At 40.2% G+C, this 23,139-nt stretch overlaps 2 protein-coding genes across 2 annotated transcripts; both read left to right on the top strand.

The window, feature by feature from the left end:
* The first annotated feature begins 1,837 nt into the window (after positions 1–1,837).
* Positions 1,838–9,081, top strand: IL12B (interleukin 12B). Its single transcript, XM_009815889.2, has 6 exons — positions 1,838–1,919; positions 3,878–4,159; positions 5,313–5,430; positions 6,462–6,655; positions 7,475–7,620; positions 8,956–9,081. Exons 1-6 carry the CDS (start codon positions 1,838–1,840, stop codon positions 9,079–9,081), a joined length of 948 nt encoding a protein of 315 aa, XP_009814191.2.
* A 9,669-nt stretch (positions 9,082–18,750) lies between these two features.
* On the top strand, positions 18,751–22,611 carry LOC104259613 (ovomucoid-like). Its single transcript, XM_009815057.1, has 4 exons — positions 18,751–18,814; positions 21,556–21,575; positions 21,930–22,057; positions 22,566–22,611. The coding sequence occupies exons 1-4, from the start codon at positions 18,751–18,753 to the stop codon at positions 22,609–22,611; spliced, it is 258 nt and encodes an 85-aa protein (XP_009813359.1).
* Positions 22,612–23,139: the final 528 nt, after the last annotated feature.

The following is a 23,139-nucleotide window of genomic DNA, read 5'->3' as shown; positions in this document are numbered from 1 at the left end:
GGGGTCTTCTCCCCCCCATCTCAAAAATTGAATAATTTTCCATGAAAATTGTTAACTTTTTTCATCAAAAACCTGAATTGTGAAGCTTCTCCCGAAAACCAGGAGAAACTTTTCGAGGTTTCAATTTTGATGAAAGGTTGATATGGAAAAGAAGGCATGTTTTACACCCTTCTCCTCCTCCAAGTTTGAGTTGATATTTCAGATATTGATTTTATGAAGCATAGTGATGAATGCCGTGTTACAATGAAAGAAACGCGCATCTTTCAGAAAGTTACAAAATGTATTTTTCTTTCGCAAATTACAGATAATCCTGCCTGGTTAGAAAATCATCAGGAGCTAAGAATGTTTTCCTTTTAATGAAGCAATATACTGCTGATAGGCTGCCTGATAGTATCTGGCTTTCCACTGAGGCTCCTGCCTCTCTCTGAGTACAGATGCAATGTGATCTGGTTCCTCTCCCAGATACTTTCTACAGATACTCTACTTGTAGCTTCTAGTCCCATTAATAGCCGTGCTGTGTGGTGTACAAAATCAGATGGCATGGTTTCTTGGCATTGGTCCAGAGACAGCCGACTTCCGATTAAGATTAAGGGCTGTTAATAATAGCAGGAGCTGCCAGTGAGTAACAGATTTGGTGCACTTAGAAATATACATATACTCTTCCTCCATAAACCCAAATGAAAATGTTTAATAGCCAGGAGGACTACTCCCCTTTCACTGAAAAAGACTGGTTTGGGAGGGAAAAAAGCCCAGATCACTTAACTTTCTGGTTTTCGTGTGCATTTAGACTCCCACTGATAGCCAGAATAGACTTTGAAAGATATAGCCCTTTTTCTAAGTCACATTCCTATTCATTTGGCTTAATCTCCAGTTGAAAAAGATCTGAAAGCGTATCTAAATAACTGTCATTAAAGTTTTTTATGCACCCAGTGGTTACTGCAAAATTTGGCAGATATGTTTTGTGTTCCATGAAGAGCTCTAGCTGTATTTTGAATTCAGGACAAATGCACATTTATATATTGTATATACAGCTATATGTTATATATATATTCTCAAGTGAGATATCTGTATATGTCTCAAATGGACACAGCAACAATGATATACATATCCAGACATTTCTGCAAATATAGCTGTGGCACTGAATCCAGTAAGAATTTTGCCTGAAATTGCTTGCAAAATTAATTAGTCTGTGTAACCTCAGGTGGATATTAGAACTAGTACCAGTTAGACAAGTGTCAGTATTGATGTCAGCTCTACACTGCATTATTGACACTGCTGTCACTTGTTCTCACAGAGATGATGAAGACTACAGTCCAGAAAAACACTTCAGCAGGTCCTTCATTTTATTCGCAATCCTTTGTTTTAGTAGGACTACTGACATGCTTAAACCAAGGAATATACTTAAAAGCTTTGTTTGACTGGAATTTAATGTCCATTGATCCTTTCGTCCAATGCCTTATTCATGCAGCTAGTCTCACTGGCATCAGCAGGACTTTTCTTACATGAGGAATATTTAACTGAGGGCCCTGGGAATGCTTCTGAGCTCTCGACCATATAAGGGCCAAGACCACTGCACACAGCAGTTTCCTCTAAGTTCCATGATTTCTTCTCTAAACTGGTTTGTGGTGTGAATAACAAGCGGATAAAATCTTGGCTTGCACTCCAGTACAAACCTGATATGCAATTTTTATGTAGTCTCAGCATTCTTAGAATGGGAGAATGTTTGTTAGTTCACTGGAACTGACTCTGTCTTATTATCCCGTCCAGCATTAAGCTCAATTTCAGTACACACTCAACAATCCTCAATGAAGTTTAGTAATTTTTTTTTTCCCTGCAGATGTCTCATCTACTATTTGCCTTACTTTCATTATTTTCCTTTGCTGCCCTTCTGGAAGCACAGTGGAAACTGAGGGAAAATGGTAAGCAGTCTTCACTTACTGAGACCTACGGCTGATTGTAGGACACAAGGGTATTTCAGAATTATACTTGTGTCCACAAGCACAGAATTTGTTAACTATAGTATCTTAGGCCAAGGTTCTTCCTATTTGTTTGTGAATAACTAGCCAACTAATTGGTATTAATGGAAGAAATATGTAGAAGTCCTAAAATGTTGTACAACAGCCATTCTGAATATTTGCATTGGAAACTGTCTTATTTCCTATTCCCTGTTCTCTTGTTTCAAAAGTTTCAGTCATGCAGTCTGGAAGCAGAAACAGTATCTTGTGACTTAGGTAACGGCCCACAAACAAACAAGTGAAGAATTAATTGTCAAAAAGAATATTTCACAGTAAAACCTAAAACCTATAAATAGTTTATCAAACTTTTCTGGTAAATAACCTAAATGCAAATGCATTTGTAAAAATACAAGGTCAGTAATAAACAAACAAATATTTTTAATAACCTACCAGAAAATTGGGCTAAATTCAGATAATCAGATTTGCTGTTCTTATTCACCCAGTGTAGCTCCATAATCCAGGCTGTCTTCAATGTGGTTATTGAAAAAGAAGGACCCTAATCAAAATGTGAAAAGCATTCTCAATCTGATTGTGTTTTATCTGTAAAAAGTAATTCGATAACTTTTTCCTGTATCTTTACATTAAAAAATTATTTATCCTGTGGGTTCCCTGAGCCATACCATGGTGCTGAAAACTGCAAATACATTTGTCAATATTGAGAATAATCTTTGTGTTTCAAGTCTGTAAGATTTACCTTGCCTGTGCTTCAAATATCCATAAGCAGTTTGGTAAGCTTCCAAGCTTCCTAGAGTTGCATGTTTTCTGCCATTTTAGATTCAGCATTTGACATGTATTTCTTAGTGTTTCTTCTTTGTGGTTAAGTCTTAAAGCTTTCATTCTTGTAGTGAAATGTTTTGGTGAAAAGGTCTTAGAGCTCACTGGAACTCCAATTTCCTAAGCTGAGTACTTGCTGTGGTGTTGACACTAAGAAACAAATTTTTGCCACTTCTTGCATGTAGAAGAGTATCTGAGGGCACTAAACATGGTTGGGGAGTATATCTGAGCAGTAACAGTTAAATTTGAGAACTGTTGCCACACAGAAGTGTAGGTAAAGTTCTCCAGCCAACCACAGCAAAGAGACAAGAGAAGGTAATATTTCTTTAATGGAATTGTTCCAAATTATTTTGTTATGTGGTGTGTCTTCTAATTTGGAAGATCAGCAGGGCATTTCAGAGTTACAAGCTGGCATTTAGAAGACCACATCTTCCTGTTGCAGTCCACTTACCTCTGCTGTAGCTGAGAGATCCCCCATGTCTTAGTAATTGCTCCATTTGGACCAGGGTGATAGGAGTACAGATTGTTCCCTGTAGAAAATGGAAAACAGCATCAGCTACAGGCAAATACAAACCACTTACCCAGAGCTTCCCTCCTTCCCATTGCTTACTCACAGAACTTTGATGCTGAAGAGGGCAAAGCATCATAGCTTTGCACCATAGCAAAACACCATAGTATGGAGGCGTTTTACACACCATTCTGTGAGCAAAGGCCACAGGCCATGTGCAGGAGGAACACCTGGGCTCAGTATGTCCTGGCATCCTCACCTTCAAAACAAAGGTACCTGCCTACTTCCCACGGTTGTGAACCCCTGTAAGATTCCCTGGGAACACGGAAAAAAAATCATTTCTTCCATTAAAATGTCATCCCTATTGATCAGCAGGTTCTAGATAAATAATGCTGTAAATTTCTAAGTCGAACCTCTCCTTGTAGTAAAGATTTCCAGGTGATGGTGAGGCCTTGGAAAAGAAAGCCAGAGATTTGTTAGCACTTTTCCTGGAGAGTAGAGCTGAAAAAAAGGTCTCAGTTCAATCTTCACACTGTTAAGTATGAGTAGCTGCTAACATGTCTTTCTCTTCAATGTCCAGTGTATGTCATAGAATCAGAGTGGAATGGTGAGACACCGGCTAAAAGAGTGGAGCTCACCTGTAACACATCTGATGAAGAACTGCCAGTTTACTGGAAAAAGGGCACAGAACTGAAAGGAACTGGAAATACTCTGATTGCCGAAGTGAAAGAGTTCCCAGATGCTGGCAACTACACCTGTCTGACAGCTAATACACATGAAATTGTCAGCTATGATTTTTTCCTCATAACTAAAATAGACTCCAATGGGCAAATGATAAGGTCAATTCTGAAAAGCTTTGAAGGTACGGTAATAAGATGATGTATCTTGCTCACCTTTGTGCATTGGAGCTTTGTAAGGACCAGGGGGAGCCCTCTGGAGAAATGCATGAAAAATACCCACTTTAAAATGGGTCCTCTTCAAATGCTTTACTGACGGTGAAAGGCAAATGATGCCTTTTGTGGGTGTGTGTATATGGTGCAACTGATGAGCAGCATAGGAATCGGTTGCCATGGGATTAATCTAGGACTCTCTAGACCCACAGGATGGAGTGATGGTAGGAATGATTAGATACAGGATAACAGCAATATTACACTACTGCTTTTCTGGTGAGGGAGCAATTGACTTGCGTTGCCTCCATCTCAAAGACCCAGCACTCCAGAGAGAAACCAGGGCTACATGATTTGACAGAACCAGGGACTGACTTAGATTTTAAGTGCTGTCACATGGGCTTCATTCATGATTAACCCATTGGGACAAGCCTGTGATGTTTTGCATTTTCTGCATGAACCTCACTCATCTATGTCTCATATTGCAGTCCCTCACTGCAGTGCCAGGAACTTATGAATTTCCAAGGCTTTTTCCCTGGCTCCTGGACCCACATATCAGATGCAGTAGGCTAGTCTGCCAGTCAGCTACATCCAAGGTACAATATAGAGTTGTTGAGAGTCTGCAGTGCTGGGCAGCAGAAATTAAATACACGCCTATACTGAGGCCTCATTCACTTCTCATACTGGAAACATTCCCCATCAAGTGCCCCAGTGTGTGAAGGCATGAGATTACCCGCTGCGTGCACTCTCATGCGCAGGATAACAAATACAGAGGTTTGCCAACTGAACAGCTGCAATGTTTCTCTGTGAAAGGAACAATGGATTTGTCTGTACAAATCTCTTACTGACAGCTATCTGCAACAGCTTGGGTATGCTCTAGCTCCTGTCAGTAGCCGCGTAGATGTGGCTAATGTGGTACCACGTAAACCAGCCTTCAGCCACAAACTGTGGTTATATGGCTTTTTAACTACCAGTGGCTGCCCAAGGGGCAGTATGAGACTGTGCCGGCCTATGCACCCACCACCTGCCAGAGGAGATGGGAGTCTACTGAATTACTGTTTTCTCTCTGCTTTGACCATTTTGGCAAAAAGAGTAAATAAATCATGTTTTCTTTCTTTTTCCATCCAGAGCCAAACAGGACATTTTTAAAATGTGAGGCAAAGAACTACTCCGGAATTTTCATATGTTCATGGATGACAGAAAATGAGAGTCCAAATGTGAAGTTCACAATCAGAAGTCTAAAAGGGTAAAAGCTTGTACTTTCCTTAACAACCTCATAGTAAGGCTGGAACAGCCCTTTGTGTTACTCTGTGTAGGAGATCCTGGATTTTAGGCTATTGAGGACATGTAGAAGGCGAAGAATCCCACTTCCAGGGTCTGAACTTCTGCAAAATGTTTTGAGCCATCACTGGGACTAACTTAACTAATAAGGGCATGGAAGTTGCTCAGAAATTAATAAAGACTTGAAAATGGAACAGCCCCCACTGGACTGTTACAGCTGCTACAGTAGAGCCACAGAATAACTTAAGCAATAGCAAAAACGGTTCATGCAGGGGAGAGAGAGGAAGTTGAGCCAAAAGCAGAAACCATCATAGCACTGAATGCCTTTGCAGCAGATCCAGTGGAATTAAGGGAGTGGGAGGCTGCACCCACTGCAAAAGCCACATGTCCACTGACAGCTCTCTGTTGAGGAACACTGCAGAAACCTGCGAGGGAAATATGTGAGGGGAACCTTGTGGGGATTTCCTGCCTCTCATTACTCTTGGGGGTTTCTCCAAAACATGGAGTGCTTGAGCAAAGGTCACTTCAGTTTGTTAAAGAAGAAACAACTGCAAAGTGTTTTATTTTGCTGAATGCAAAAATAGAACCAGATTCAGGTAGTACTTTATAGGTGGCTTTTGTTATTTATTTCCCAATGGATACATTTTAACCTTCCCTTATTTCTTCCAGCAAGGTTTTGGAAAGGGCTAAGGAACAAAGTAAGATACTAGAGCTTGTCATGGGACAGTGGTAATAAGAAATGAGATATCCTATTTTACGTTTAAACACTAATTCCTTCTGCTAAGGTGGGGGGGGTTGTGATTTTACATTAATACGTAATACAGCACTGAAAATGTAAGAACTCCCACTGAACTGTTTCTGCCGCTGTTGAAGCGCAGCCATAAAATGATACAGGCAACAGCGAAAGATTACCTTACCAGCTACACGTTATCATGGTGCCAACAAATTCTCAGAACAAACCAGCATTTCCAGTATTTTTCTCTGTTCTGTATTCAGCTCTGAAGGAGATGTAATCTGCAGCAGCCCTGTAGCTCACACTGGTAAATCAGTGACTGAATACACAGCCCAGTGCCAGAAAGAAAACTACTGTCCATTTGCTGAAGAACACCAGCCAATTGAGATGTTCCTGGAGGTCATTGACGAGGTGGAATATGAGAACTACACTAGCAGCTTCTTCATCAGAGATATCAGTGAGTAGACCAGGAATTGTGATTAATTCTTAGCTTTATTCTTGCTGCTGATAGTGGAAGTAACAATGGTAGCTGATCAAACCAAGCTTGGGAATCCCTGCCCTATTCTACTGTAAATCTGTATCAAGCCCCCAGTTACAGGAACAGGGGAAAACAAATCTTGGCAGCACTCCAGAAGAGGATGAGGAAGTGAAGAAGCAACATCTCCCTAGCTTGTGACCTCCAACCCTCTCACCCCCACATCTCCCAGAAGTTTCTGTAGCCTTCTCTTTTAGATGGACATGCTTTGGAAGGGGTATGTGGGAGAACTCGGAGAATAACCAATAACCCAGCAGGCTCTTCCCTGAGAACTGCAGATTTACTCAGATAATGGCTAACGCTATGTGTGCTTCCCTCCTGATCCATTCTTACAGAACGGCTTCCAGGGCAGGTTAATAGAAACTGACAGGAAGTAAGAGGACCAGTTGTGACTGTGATGCCACAGGGCACAGGAAAATGAAGCAGCATCCTAAAGAAACAGATGTTTTGCTAAATGCCCTAACGGTCAGCAGGGTTTGGAGATATTCCTCTGTGTCTAACAGAGCCCTCTGCAACCCTCCAGGCAAACAAATAGAAGGATCTTACCCAGAGAGACTCTGGGAGTGTGCTTAATTTTCCATAAGAAGCACACAAGGCGGTTCTTACACATCATGCCTACTCCTCTCTTAATCTCATGGAGGCTCCCAAAGTTGATTCCTATAAAACTATCAACAGTAGTACACCAACATCTGATATTATGCTGCTAATGTGAGTTAATTCCATCTGTATTTTCTCTTGCAGTAAAACCTGACCCACCCCAATGTCAGTATGTGGCCACAAATGGAACAGTGACCTGGACATATCCCAGAACATGGAGCACACCGAAGTCCTACTTCCCTTTGACTTTCAGGGTCAAAGTTGAAAGTACAAAGAAACACAAAAGCCAGGTAGAGATACAACATTTGAAACACGATTTTCTTGTTTCAACAGACAGTATAAGTAATATAAGCTTAGTATGCAAGAATAATGGACTAGAATGAAGAAAAAGAAAAAAAAGGGTGCTGAGACCCAAATGTGGCAAAGTTCCATCTTGGCAGAAAAAGGCCTCCTTCCCAGTTCTATGAGCAGTAAGATCCAAACAACACAGTCCGGGGTGGATGCAACCCTGATGTAACTGGAGAGATAAAATCGTGCCCAGCATTGCATAGCTGTGCTAGCGTGAGAAAACTATTTACTAATTCATTAGTAGGCTGTGTGGGTCCTAATGTGGGAAAATCCCAGTTCCCAAATCAAGAAGTCTAGGATCTATTGCACTGATTTCCTTGTATGTTGTTTGCACCTGAGCAGCTCAGACCTTCTTTATAGGTGGATTGGCAAATAAGGAATCAGTGACTCATTTGGTAACATTTCTGTGGAGGCTGGCGAAGACTGCAGTCTTTGCCACACACTCTCCAGTTATTAGTTGATTGTTAAGTAAGCATTGCTACTCTGCATTAAGTTTAAATCACACAATGGTTTTGCTTCTTTTGCTAATGCGCATGGATACACTAAAGGGTACACGACAGCAATATGGCAATTTGCCTAAGCTGGCAAAGAAATCAACATCAGATCTGGAAAGAAATACACAAAGCAGTTGACCACGGTGCAGGTCCTTAACTGCAGTGCTGCTCTTCCTTGGTCCAGCGATCAGAAAAGTAAACAAACGTAATGATCATTCCAGTTTGTCAACTGCTTAAATCAAAGGGTAGAGGATGTCTTTTTCTATGTGAAAAAAATAAGCAAGGCTGTACCAGCAGATGGGGCCATTCCCCTGGCGCTGACTCCCTGATGTTAGCAGGGTTGTCTTCTACAATCCCTTAGGTAGAGAAGCCGGCGAGTCTACGGCGTGCTTCTTGTGTCAGCCACGAGTCCTCGGTGGAAATTTCAACGACACTGAAAATCAGCAACTTCTGTCTTTTAGGGTTCCCGCTCTGGGAGAAGAAGGAAAAAGAGAAAAACCCAGATAAACAAATAAACCCTTTGTTCTAATGACTGTTTCAGTTTGGGGTCTGGATCACTTTACAACGCTAACTTCAGTGGAAAGTGGGCTTTTTAGTTGTTTCTCCTGAGGCTCAAGTTCTCACAAGTCCTCCTGACTTGTGGATGAAGATTGGTGCCTTTGAAACAACAGACTACCAGTGGGTTTTCTGAGTGACATGTGCTTGTTGTAATCTCTCTGGCACTTTATTGTGTGTTCTGCTTGACCTTTACAATCCGCTGATGGAGCTGTGCCCTGTCCATAGGTCTATGATGCTGATGAGCAGTATATTCAGATTCCAACGACTTCGCCAAAAGACAAGATCTCTGTGCAGGCCAGGGATCGCTATTACAACTCATCCTGGAGTGAGTGGTCTTCACTTTGCAGGTAAGACTTAAAGAAGCTTCTACTGGAGGAGCAGGGATGATTCCTTACCTAGGAGAGTAAGGAGTCTACGAACTTCTGCTTCTTAAATACTCATTTATTTCACATTTCCTCATAATCATTTTTGTTTCCTGAACATCTTTTCATGAACTATCTGTAAGAGAATAAACATGTAAATGTAGACATGGGCTGTCTAAATGATGATTCTCTTAAAAAAAAATAATTGAGGAAACAATTAGAATCCACTTAAATCAGAGAGGAAACAATGGATGTAGGTTCATGGACATGGGTAGTGTTCTACCTAACTAGGCAATTATAAAATATTTAAGAAATATATGAGCATTTAGCCTCTGCTAGTGTAACCCATGCTGATTTTTATCCTTTCTGTTCATTGATAGCTTATGAATCAATGTTGAGCATCTAAATAGAGCAGACAATCCATATACAGCCAAGTTTTACCAGTAAAATGAGAAAGGGAGTGCGAGAGAGGAGATTCTTGCTACTAGAAAGAAAAGCTATTAGCAGCTTCTGCTAGTCCCAGGAATGGCTGTTTTCTTATTCCGTGAATTGATTAGCATATCTGACAGCTCTAAATTACTCTTAGCGTAGCTTTCCAGGTCAGAACATATTTTTAAGTACGGAAATAGCCTCCTTCAGATCAACACCAAAAAGAATTATGCAGATTTTTTTATCTTCTTCCTCTCTCTTGTAATTTTGGGGTGGGTTTTTTTCAATTAGATATAGATGCAAATCTCTCTGACCTCCAAGTTTCCTGAGTCACACTGTTCAAAAGTTGTAAACTTGTAGCCCCACTGAAGCACTTGAAATGAGATCACACTGTTCTGTGGATCCAGTCTTCATTGGTACAGGGGCATTTATGAATACCAGTGGGAACTCAAGGAAATTTTCAAAAGGGCTGTAGCTGGACACATGCCTTGCTCTCATTAGTTGAAGCTGAATCCCTAACCCCATCAAACATGGGAACTTCTGAGCCTTGCATTATGGGGTCGAGTCTTTTAGAGAAATTGAGTGGTGGCATTTCACTAGATGGCTCAGACCAGCAAAGCTTTATTGAAAAATGGACTAAAAATCTAGGTCTGAGGAAAATAAAGATAATTCTTATGTAAATTTCCTTTCTCTTGTTTTACAGATAAACAGTGAGAGATTCTAGGAGAATGGCATAATGCTCCTAAAGAAAGCAGAGAATGAACTAACGCAAGAACATAAGCATAATTAGAAGAAAAATCTGCATTTGAGATTATTAAGAAGCCATATCATATCTTTTTTGTAACAGATTAATACGGTCCTGATTTTGGCAGCTCTTTTAAATTCCCCAGATTTGAGTAACACCTTCAGCATACATCATGTTATATTAACATGCATAGTATTTTGATACATTGCTGTCAGCTATTATTGTAGGTTCTGCATATTATTGCATTGCATTTATTTATTTATCGTTATTTATTTACTTGATATGAATTGCAATGTCAGATGATGTCAGTTGCTATTCAAACTGTTTCATGTGTTAATTTATTTGGGAAGTAACTTACTGAAAGAACTGTTTTAGTAGTCCATTATTTAATTGTTTAATTATTTGATTATTTAATTATTTATTTTTATTTATTTTGTTGAAATATATCAGGATAAAAAGCCTTGGCTGCATGAGGCAGCTATGTATCATGTACCAGGGCCAGCCTCATCTTCCAATCTGATGGCAGATGTTTTAGTAAAAGAAGGAATTGCAAGTTCAGAGTCCTCGAAAAGTTAGCTGCTGCATTTTGTCAGCTGTCTGTGCTTACATCATGTTGATGCCCAGCTGGTGAACGCTGCAGATGGTTGTTGCAGGACAGCTCAACCACTCTCAAAGCCCTACACTTGCAGCTGAACCCAAGCTGCAGTGGAGGCAACTGGGAGTGCTGGCGTGGAGGCAGCTTTGAGGTGCTGTGGTTGAAAGAGCCCTGTTGCCAGCTCTCATGAACATCAAAGGAAATGGGAGCCAGTAGCTGAATATAACACCTCCTAAACAAAACTCTTTTGTGTTTGTGATCACTAGAGGCCCTTTATTCAGTGACCCATGGATACCCAGCGCATCTCCTGCAGTGGAGTTTTCTGACAATAAAATTAATTCAGACCTGCTGTGCCACAGGCAGAACCACAGGGCACAAGTAGTCAGGAATCTGCAACTGAAACCAAGGCAGCTTAAATTATTTAGAAGTTTAGCTGCAGTGTATCTGATATTTCAGAGAATGATTAGTAACTGGTTTTATATGTGGATGTTAAGCATCTAATTAAAGTTAGTTTTAGAATACAGATTTTTATAGTTAATTTTGAAAGTACTTCCCTAGTACTGCAAGATGTGCTAGGTGTCTTCATAGAACCTTAGGAAAAAACCTAAAGTCCTAGTTCTGAACTGCTTACAGTGTAAGTCCCCAGGTCTGGAAAGATGCAGAAGCATGTGTTGAAGCCTGTACATTCTTGTGAAACCACCTAAGTCCTGACTTTCAGGAAGGCAAAATACATTAAAATATCTTTGAGGATTTAGGCCTTAATCCCTGATACGGAATCAGACTTCCATTGTGACCATGCTTCCTTTTTTTCCAGTCTTAGAAATGGGTGGTAATTTAAGATATTTAAACATTGAAATGTGGGAAGTATCTGATATTTCAGACAGCTGTTGATAATCTAGCTACAAGTGCTGTTAGTATTTATTAAGTGCATGCATCTTATTTCTGCTATAAATGCAATTTACTGTGCTTGTTTTACAAAGAAGCTAATAATAAATACATATGAAACCAAGAAAATTTAGTTTACTTGTGATCTTTTCAGAAGAATGCTTAATACCACGCTTCACTTTCCTACCAGAATATTATACACTACTTTTGAGGCAATGTCTGTAGGGAGAAGTAATATTAGTGATTAATGCTACCAAATTCATGGCCTGTAAAAGTGTACAGGACAACACAGAAAAGTGACGTCTGTCAGTCAGCAGGCTCTTCTAAACCCTCTTCTGCAGGCTAAGAAGTGATTGTTTCTTTTGTAGCCTAAGAGTACATTGAAGTTCACTGGCCTTTGTGGTGAGGAGGTTTGCAGTTGAAACCAGGCTGACATATATCTTGAGGTCTTTGAGGTTTCTCTCTAATACTGTTGATACAGTGTTCAGAATTAGTAGGACCTTCCTGTTCTTCAGATATCTGGGTTGAAACCCTGGCACCATTGAAACCAATCACTGAAACCTCTCATTAACTTTGATTCAGCCTAGTTTTCACTCTCAGAAATACTCAGGCTAAATTTACAAGTATCCTGACAAGGACTATATTGATCTATTATCACCTTTAGAGGAACATGCCTTTCTATCCTATGATCCCATAAGGTGAATTAAACCTCCCTAGAGGAAGCTTTTCTGGCATAGATCATGAGGTAATGAGAAGCCGGTACTGAGGGAAGTCATGGCCTAAGATTCTTCAGAAAAATAACAAAACACAGCTTGAAACTGCTCCTTTTTCTGTAGAAACCAAATTAATTGTAAAATGGCTGCTCTCTAAGACATAAAGTTGGCTTCAGTCCTTGGTTATCCATTTCCTGGGCCTTATATGGATGCAGTGCCTCTGAGTATCTGCTCTAGAAATTGTCAGACAGTCTCCCATCTCTGAGGAACTCTCTAGATTGTACAAAAAGGTGTTAATATCACAGCACAAATATTCACTAGGGTGGCTCCATACACTGGAGATCATTTCCTAACATACTTCATCCAGTCAAGAAAATAGTAGTTGATGTGTCAGTTAATCTTTGTACTTCTCTTTCTTAATTCCTCTCCTTGTTGCGCTGCAAATAATCTGGAAACCTTCTTACAGATGTCACAATGCATAGGCTCAATCAGGCTGCACAAAATTGGCCCCAAAAAACTTTAGATTGCAAAATCAAAGCTTCCAAAATAAAATAATGATAGAACTAAGTTTATTCCTGAGGCCCCAATGGTATGAGAGTCATTAATCATACAGACACGTAATAGGTCTTCTACTGAACCCCTGTCTTACTCAGTGACCCACCATTCTCTGGGAAGGGGCAGCTCCTCCAGCTTTCTATTCATGCTCATCATTCAACACGTGGCTTTAGGTTTTGCCTACCACACCTCCCTAATTCTGCACTGAACAGAGACTGACTAATTCCCTTCAGGGCTTTTTGTGGGTGCTCCTCATCTTAAAGAATGCTTCACAAATGGTGTACTTAATGAGGCACTAATAGGTTGCAGTAGGAGCTTGCTATCCTCTAAGCACTTCAGCCATTAGAGCTGGGTAAGCAGGCACTTGCTAACAGCAAAAGGAAAAAAAAAAAAAAAGGCTTATGTCTAATTAGGGGTTATGTGAGGGAACACAGATTTCAGGTCCAAATGCTTCATAGCCACCCTTCCTTACATGTTGACCTTCATCCTATCCCCCTTCTTCACAAGTTGTAGCTTCTCTTCTATAAAAGTTATAATGTTTTTAATAGAGGCAAAACAAATGTATGTCCTCTAGCCTTGTTCTGAGACATGAAAAAACCTTAAAGGAAACCTTTCCTCAAATACTTCAGTTTGACTGACTTCAGTGTGACAGAACTTCAAAGTGCTGAACACCTGGAAATTTCCTCTTAAAATACAAAATAGAAGGCAATTTAAAATAAGTCCTACTCAATGCTCACTCTCCAATTAATTCAGTGCTAAGAGTTAAGCTGCTAATGCCTGTTTTGCATATATCTGTGAAGAATCAAGTCATTCAGAAACATCAATGGTATGACACTAAGTAACTCAAAGGATTCACAAGCTAGTTGCACAATAGCAGGTATCACATCCTTGTAATTTATCTTAAAGAGATCAGAAGATACAAAGAAAAAGAATAAAGATCAGTTCCAGCCTTTGCAGAGAGTCGTGGTGATGGGTTTTTTTTACTTTCTAAAATTACATATGAAACCTTCAGCTGGGATCTGTCCCAGCTTGATACCTGCAATTTTAAAGAAAGGCTCCTTTGATCTTTCTTAAGGTGTGGAAAATGGGAAACTCATCTTCCTTCAGGCAAATACCCAAAAGTTTTGGCACCGTTTGATGCCTTAAGAAATGCATCACTTGGTTCTCAAATCTTCCATTGAGCAAGATTTTAAAGTCTGATATATTAATTGCACATGGGTGGACAACCCTAACCACCCACACACAATAAAACTGAAGGAGCCTCTGTACTGGGTTGCGTATAAACATGCACTGGAATCACTAAGAGGTCTGAATTCCCATTCATGGCCATATCAACATCTATCTTGGCTTGTACATTCTTCCCAGGTATATATGGTGTGTGAGAATATGTTTTTTAGCTATTCCATGTGCCATTTTTTCAGCATTGTTGATGTCCTCAATGTGAGGCACTCCATCATATGAATGGGAACAAGCTACTGTGCATCAATGCTTTCTGGAATGCAGCCAGATCACATCCTCCCGTGCAGAATAAAGCAGGCCCTTAACTAATGATGTGCTGCAGCAGCGTACTTGGCATCACATTTGTGCTCCATTCGGGGCTCCAAAACTAAAAGCAATAAATCAATAATTGTGACAAATGTTCTCACTCTCAGAAAAATATGCACTAATATTTTATCAGGTATAACAGACCCATTGAAGTGAATAAACATTTGTTCACCAAGTAATTACTTTTTCTTCTTCAAAATAACAACTTGGAGAGGTAAGAAGTTGGGAAAAGACAAGATACAATGATAAAAGGAGAAAACTATCAGAGGTCCACAATTAACATACACCTATTCAAACAGTACCTCCTAGCTCAATGGAAACCAGTATGAGTTTGCTGATGAGGCCAAAAATTCACTCACAATTTTTCAATCCAAACAGAGTATTTACCATGAATTTCAGAATCAGTTTCAGGTATGGTAAAGAGGCCTACTTATCCAACTCTGGGAAGCAGCTATTACTAAACAGATCTGAACACTTGTTTTGCAACAAACAACTTTTTTTTCAAGTAGCTAAAATCAATCCAACTACTCTATTGTCCATGTCTGCTTTATGAAATCTAGAAATGCTAACTTGTAAGGACAAATATAACATGCCACAAAGTCCCTAAGCAGCTGACTACCAGCAACAGTTAGTATTCACCTGTAAGAATCACAGAATCAGTTCAGGTTGGAATGGACCACGGAGGTCACCTGGTTCCCCACATCCCTGCCCCACCACCAGACCACGGCCAGTTTAGAACACATTAATTTTTTAGTATCTCCAAGGATGGAGTTTCCACAATCCCTCTGGGCAACCTGTTCCAATGCTTGACTACTCTAATTGTGAAATTTGTTTTCCTCACATCTAATTGGAATTTCTCTTGCTGCAATTTGCACTGTTGTCTCTCTTCCTTTCACTGTGCACCTCTGAGAAGAGTCTGGCTCTTGTCTTCTCTGTATGCCTCTATAAAATAGCTGAAGACAACAATGATACTTCGCCTTCTTTCTTTAAACTGAACAAACCACTTTTCTCCATCTTTCCTAGTATGACATGTGCTTCATCCCTCTAAACATCTTGGTGGTCCACAATCCTTGGTGGATTTGCTCCAGTATTTCAGTGCCTTTCTTGTGCTGGGGAGCCCAGAATTGTACACAGAACTCCAGGTGCAGCCTCATAAGTGCTGAACAGGGGCAACCAACAATTTTTTAGGACTTGATAATTACATTCAGCCCAGTATGCAGAGCTGGACTTGTTCACTATAGGGGGAAAACCATTGACTCATGTTCAACTTGTCCACCAAGAGAAGAACCGCTCTATTCTCCTCTCAATCTACCACTGAATGTTCTCGAGGACAGCAGTCTGACCTAGATGAACCTTTGGCCTACCTGACGATGACAGGTTTCAGGTTGTCAGACCAGCTCCGTATGAAGACTACCAGGGCAAAAGACAAGCCTGTGCAAGTCTGGACGGAAAGACGCCTCAGATGAAGCATTTTTTCAGTCAAACAGTGACTATTTTCTCCAGTTAGCTAATGTGAATTCTGCCCATTCTTAAAGCTAGGCATGTAGATACTGAGACATTTCAGTATCTTTTTAAACTGGAGTTGCAATAAATGCTTTGTGGCATTACCTTTTACCGAATTTCATTTTGAGATTTTGCATACAAGTATTATCTCCCTGCAGAAAGTGAAACAGACTGTTGCTTTCTGTGTATGGCATTTTTCTTCTCAAAGCTTCAAGATAGCTTTGATATTTCAAAACACAAAAATCTCCAGAACTTCGTCTGACCCCTGCTGTGCCCTGCTTGTAGTGAGCTGCTGTTTGCACACCCTACAACATGTCACAGCTTCTCATCAGAACTGCATCCCTCCTATCTGAGTGGTCTGGGCAAGCCCTACAAAGCTTAAGGTCCACTGCTCAGAAAATTAATCTTAATTTGATTCAAAAGCCCTAATCAAAACACCTAAACATTACCAGAAAGAAAACATTCCCACCATGGCTTGCCTGCTATAGGGCATAGAATAGCATCAGGAATCCTTTCAATAGCAAGGTAATTTTCAAATGCTAAGAAAAATCTGATCCAAAATCTGCCTCCCTCGTTAGCCACCTCTCATATCCAAAAGCCCTCTCTTCCTTTCTACACTAGTCATAAGAAAATCTTCCTACATCAACTCAGAAGACTGCAAACAGATGTTTAAATTATTCTGTTAGAGAGATGGGATGGATACTGAGGTTGCATCAGACAGTACACTCTGTAGCACCATATTAGGCAAGACAGTGTAACCAAAGTCGCAGATTTCCTCATACCAGTGTCAAGGTACCTGCATGTTCTGTCAAGCTGCAGTTTTATAGTTTCAAGATCTCCTTAAGAGTCTTGTTTGCTCAAAACTATTCAGGCTAGGAGTACCTTCTGGGTTGTTTCGGATTTTGCTCTTGTTGCCTAATGTTGGTAAATGTCCATCAACCAACGAACATGTCCTGAATGTTCTCCATGATGTTATACACGCTCTATGCCAGGCTCTTCAGAAAAGTTTTGGGCTTTCCGGAACAAAAATTTCACTGACATCCCAAAGTAGCAGAATCCAGGCCAATCCTAATTTAAATCACAGCCTGTCTTTTGTGATCTCCACCTCACAGGAATATGCACAGATGTCCAAGTTAAAAACAAAGAAAAATTTAAAATGAAATCACTGAAGTAAGGGCATTTTAAAAAAAATCTGCAGGTCTCCACCTCAGACCAGATCTTTACCTATCCTGGAACTGGATTTAATGGCATTTATTTTTTTCGTCCCATTAAGTGATGAGAAATTAACCATTTATTCATTACCTACATTCTTTAAAGACAAGGTGATTCGTATCCCTCTTGGGATGAGTTAGTGGGGCCCAAGGTCTACTTGACCTATTACAACCTTGTCTGTAAGAACTTTCAGTCCCTCTGTCTTAGTGAAATTACCATATATGACCCTAACCCCTGCATGGGGAGAAAGTCCCTGTCTATCTTGCAATGTAGGGAAGGTGATCACTGAAATACTGTGAATTGTAATGGTGTGCAGGGATCTTTCATACTGAGATAATTCCCACATCTACATTGCAAATCACTAAAGAGAAGGCAATTCTGGAAGGATGGGTTAAAAAAACCATATAGGCTCAAAAGTCCATGTTACTTTGAACTTTATGAAACCTAAGACTCAGATCTGAGTTTCCCGTTGTGACTCTACCCCTGGTCTGTATTATAAAAGCCAGAAAATTATGCTTATTGATTGTCACCGACACACTGGTGTGTTGGATTTGTTTAAGGAATCCCACATGATATGACACCTATTGTGCTGGAAATAGCAACAAAGGAGAAGATGGGCAGCCAGAGGGATCGTCTCCATATCTCCATGACAGCAAACTAGGCAGTAACTCAGCAGGATGCACAATGGCTGTGAACTCACCACTTCTTTTTGCTAGGCAGTGCAATGCAGTACCTTTGCTCCTTCCATCACAAAGCATTGTTTCCAGTCTCTAAACTGGTGGAACTTTAAAGGCAGAAGAACACTGAAAGACTGGGGGATCTTCTGGGCTGTGTGTGAAGCTGAGGGTATTCATGTGAAACATCACAGACTTTTCCAAGCAGCAACTACTACCACAGAGCAGTCTGAAAGGGCCCAGTGCATGACCACACTAACCAGCATCGCCTGTATCCACAGCTAGTGACAAGGGTCTCCAAAATTTCAAGATAACAGGAATTAAGCATTTCAGCTCTACTGGTATGAATCTTCTGGCACACACCCAGTAAGAACTATTTTTTTTCTCTGGGAATTATGTTCAGCTGTAAGGGTCAATATGGCAATAACAGAACAGCAACAAGTAACCACCTTACTGAGTCACTCCTTGAACTCGCTAATGGAGATGAAACAGTTAATTGGGCAAGGGGATTAGCCAAAGTACAATACATCTCCTTTATCAACACAATCCATGCTGTGACGCTCATCTTTGCCCTGTACTTATGACCTTCATGTTGTACAGAAGACATTCTTATTGACACTACCCATGGGCAACACCTTCTTCTAATTATCTTCTCTACAAGGGGGATTTCATCACCAGGGTTCCTGCTCTTTGTGCCTGTGTATATATATACCTGCTCTCACAGACACATGAACACACATTTAAGCTAAGTGTACTGGAATACTTTAGAGCACAGTTTGTCTGTGAAACAGGTCAAGAACCCATGTCTGCCATGAAGATAACAAGCGCCTTTGTGCTCCTCACCCTGGCAGTTCTTTGCTTAGCAAGTGAGTAACCTTTTTTACTTCCTGATATATTATAGTTCTAATGTTCAAACACTGCAAGCTTCTCAGTCTACTGGGATAGTAAGCAATGGTTGCTGGACTTGGGTGGCAGAAAGCAAGTGAAATTATATGCTTGTGCACTATTTCATAGAATCATAGAATCACAGAATGGTTTGGGTTGGAAGGGACCTTAAAGATCATCTAGTTCCAACCCCTCTGCCATGGGCAGGGGATACCTTCCACTAGCCCAGGTTGCTCAAAAGCCCCATCCAACCTGGCCTTGAACACTTCCAGGGATGGGGCATCCACAACTTCTCTGGGCAGCCTGTTCCAGTGCCTCACCACCCTCATGGTGAAGAATTTCTTCCTTATATCTAAATCGACCCTCTTTCAGTTTAAAGCAATTACCCCTTGCCCTGTCACTACGTGCCCTTGTAAAAAGTCCCCCTCCAGCTTTCTTGTAGGCTCCTGTCAGGTACTGGAAGGCTGCTAGAAGGTGTCCCTGAAGCCTTCTCTTCTCCAGGCTGAAAAACCCCAACTCTTTCAGCCTGTCCTCATAGGAGAGGTGCTCCAGCCCTCTGATCATCTTTGTGGCCCTCCTCTGGACCCACCCCAACAGATCCACGTCCTTCTTGTGTTAGGGGCCCCAGAGCTGAACACAGTACTGCAGGTGGGGTCTCACGAGACCAGAGTAGAGAGGGACAATCACCTCCCTCAACCTGCTTATTTATTTAGCAATATTTAGCAAGCAATATTGCACCAGCTTTACAGTTAGCAACTTGAGTAGATGAAACCTATTCCTTGATGGTGGTGTGAATCAGAGCTGCATTCTGCATTGTAACTAAAAAGTGAACTGTAAAGCCTCAGAACTAAAGCAGGATTTTACCTCCTTATTTTTTTTCTCCACCTGAGCAGGGAGCTTGGAGCTGATGAGGTCCTTCTCCTGCCAAACTGAGCAAGCAGGAGACAGTTGATTATGCACAGGTCACATAACATGGCTGTGAATAACCTCCTTATGATGTCAGTTTGCCAGGCTGGAGAGAGCTTTGAGGCACAGGTTGCTCTATGGTAAAACAGGGAGCTGGGAGGAATTTCTTGTGCCTTCACTTGGTAATTTTTTTTTTTTAAACAAAAACTTGCAATAAAAAAAAAGAAAGACCTAGAAAAATTAGTACATTTAGAGTAACTGAAAGAGGAGAGCCCAAATCTTCTCTGCTAGTAGTACAGCAGTTCAATAGCATTATGAATGTTAAAGAAGCAAAACAATGAAAATGTTAAAACAAAACCAAAATTATGAACAAAATAATCTTTTTCCATTTTGAATAGCTCTGAAAAGTTTGCTTTGAAAATTGTCTCAAAATCAAAATTTGTATGAAAAATGTCACTTTCAATGAAATGGCATGCTTTTGATGGAAACGGTTCTTTCAAATAGTGTTTCACTAACTGCAGAAAAATAAATAAATACTGCTTTTGTAAGAATTCAAGCAAATCCCTTCCTTGAACTTTCTAGTTTATCTTGTCTGCATTAAAACTTTATGGATCAATCTTTTTTGCATTCACTCCCAAATACATAGTGGATACTAAAAGGTCACCAGAGAAAAAATACATCTTAATGTTTTTGTGGAAGTAGGTTAAATCTAAACCCATTTCAGAATAATGAAAACTCAGTCAAACTTCTGGTGACATAGACTGAAGCTTGACATGGAGCATTATTTATGCCAGTTTTCTTTACCTCGGACAACTTTATTTGATGAGAAAATATAAGCAGCTCCATGAAAGGACGTTTCAGTGGAAAGCTTAATCAGTTTAGAGATCAAAAAAAAGCTGTATTATGTCAGATGATACACAAGTGCTAGAGCTGTATTGCCTTTTAAATCATAATGCTTTTGCTTCCTGCTCCTTCTGTACAGAAGCATCTGCCTGATAACTTTTATCCATTGGAAGGCACAGAATGACAATTACAGGACAGGAGAAGAACAAAATACATTCCTAAAGAAAGTAACAAATGTGTCACCATAATGGAGACGTGCCAATGTTACTTGATTACTTTCTGGGAGGCGTAATTATCATTGTTTTGAAGGAGCTTTTTGAAGCCCCACCTGAGAACAGGGCTCCATTATATTAGATGCCATGTGTATACAAAATAGGAGCCAATCCTTCTGCCAAATAGTTTACAATCCATATTGACTGGCAAGCGAAAACACTTTTTAAAGTGGTATTATGATCCAAATTGCATTATCATCATTATATATAATTAGTATTATATTTTAAAGAAGATATTATCCTCACTATTGACAGAAAATCGAAGTATAAAAGGACCATGTGATTTGCTTACAGCCACATATGATTCTTTTTTTATACACTTGGGAAGTAAAACCCAGTCATACTCAACAACTAGTTCATCCTAAACAGACTGGCCATTGAACATAATATTGACTCCTGGGTCTTCAATCTTTCTCTGGTGAAAAGGGGAGCAATAGCCTCCATTACCTCTGACGACAAAGGCTGTTCTAGTTGCTGACACAGATTTCTAAGGTAAACAATATGATAAAGTCCACTTGTTTAATAGGTCCTGACATCTGTATCTTATTAAACACTGAAAAACTATGTCAGTATTTACTTTCAAGGAGGTAAGAGGCTTGGTGTTGCCTGAAGGGCTGGTACTAATGAAACCATCCCAGTTGCAAACTGAGTGTTCAACAGTGTTTTTTATTTTATCTTTTGTGATTCTGTTTATATTGCAGATGCTGCCAAGGAGAATGAGGTGAGGAATTTTCTCCTTTATTTCTGGATAAAAATATATAGTTTGTAACAACATGAGGTCCCTGAGGTAAAAAAAAATAAAACTAAACATTATTTAAATGCTGCCAAAGTCTTTCAGAGAGAAATCCCTGAGTTTAAGATATGTGTCCCTGACATGGGTAGCATCACACATATCTCTATCAGAAGGAACATTTCTTTCTTGAGGCTTAGGCTCAGCTAATATAAATGATGGAGCCCCATTGACTGTGCTGCTCTGGACAAGCTTGTCCAAAAATTTCATATATTCATTATTTCTGTAGGTGAATGGAGAATGTGAGAAAGATGGATTCAAAGAAAAATGATACTGTATTTGCAGGTAGACTGCAGTGAATACAAGAGGCTAGAGAGAGGAAGACCTATTTACTGCGAAAGACTCTATCAACCTTTCTGCGGCTCTGATGGGAAAACGTACAACAACAAATGTTCTTTCTGCAAAGCAGTCCTGTAAGTACAATACTATGTAATTACTCCTGAATAAGCCAAGATTTGAGATTAGCTGAGTTATCTGATAATTTCCATTCCACCTAAGTGCTATCATTTTTTTCAGGGTCGCTACTCCTCTGCTTCTTTGCTTAATCTTCATAGACTAATTGCTTCTCCCACCAATAAGGCCCAATCAATCTAAACAAATGACCTTGATATTTGTGTGAGCAACTTTCTGTTCTAGCAGAAACTGTAGAAGTCGGACAGTAAAGAGAAGAGTCCAATGAGCAACACAAGGCTAACAAGGCACCTGGACCCAAATGAGGTCATATAAGAATTCAAAAGTGGTACCAGAAATATCTTGCTTTTTATGGATAAATTTTTTACAAATCAGTGCCTTCTTGTCTGCTACACATGTTTATAGTGTCTTCTCTGTTAGCAAGCTGTTGACTGAGGACTTCAGAGAGATTTTAGTTCATAATGTTAAGCTTACTATCTGCAATGTCTATGTCCTTCCTTTCCTTTGCAGGAGAAGTAGAGGCACCTTACACATGAAGCAAGCAGGGGCATGCTGAATGAATTCTGCATGACAGAGAAGAGTGCTGAAAACAGCTTTACACTGCCTTATCACAATTTCTGAATTTAATTTCATTCACCCTGCCTGTTCTGATGATGGTGAACAGAGTACAAAGTAGGCTTTTCAGCTGTGCCCTGTCATTTGCTGCTTCTCTCTGCTCCAGAGTGTTAGGATTGACACTTCTGTCCTCCCTCCAAAGCACTTCCTCAGGATTCTCAGGAGCATTCCTGTTTCTGTAGCAAGTTGGTTTTCACATGAGCCCTTCACTATATATTTGTCTCCATGGTTAAAGTTCAAATCTGATAACGGCACCTGATTTTAGTGGACACAAGTCAGTGCAGGCATTGCCTCTGCTTTCCTTGTCGGTGAAGTGTTTTCTTTCATTTACCCAGAAACTTTTGCAGATACTTCCTTTCAAAGGCTTCAGCTTTCCCAGGCAGTGCTTCCAGTTTTGTAGCTAAATTTTAAATTCTCATTTTTCTTCTAACTTTGTTCAATTCTGATTCATATATGTTGCTTACCTACT

The sequence above is a fragment of the Gavia stellata genome, chromosome 16 (genome assembly GCF_030936135.1).
Source record: "Gavia stellata isolate bGavSte3 chromosome 16, bGavSte3.hap2, whole genome shotgun sequence".
In the NCBI taxonomy this organism is placed as follows: domain Eukaryota; kingdom Metazoa; phylum Chordata; class Aves; order Gaviiformes; family Gaviidae; genus Gavia; species Gavia stellata.
Note: the sequence above shows the minus strand (reverse complement) of the source record. Positions and strands in the feature narration are given on the sequence as shown.

Coding starts and splice junctions, on each gene's coding strand:
- LOC104259613 (XM_009815057.1), top strand. CDS start 18,751: ATGTCTGCCATGAAGATAACAAGCGCCTTTGTGCTCCTCACCCTGGCA. Junction 18,815..21,555: donor GGCAGTTCTTTGCTTAGCAA/GTGAGTAACCTT, acceptor TTTATATTGCAG/ATGCTGCCAAGGAGAATGAG. Junction 21,576..21,929: donor ATGCTGCCAAGGAGAATGAG/GTGAGGAATTTT, acceptor CTGTATTTGCAG/GTAGACTGCAGTGAATACAA.
- IL12B (XM_009815889.2), top strand. CDS start 1,838: ATGTCTCATCTACTATTTGCCTTACTTTCATTATTTTCCTTTGCTGCC. Junction 1,920..3,877: donor GTGGAAACTGAGGGAAAATG/GTAAGCAGTCTT, acceptor TTCAATGTCCAG/TGTATGTCATAGAATCAGAG. Junction 5,431..6,461: donor ACAATCAGAAGTCTAAAAGG/GTAAAAGCTTGT, acceptor TTCTGTATTCAG/CTCTGAAGGAGATGTAATCT.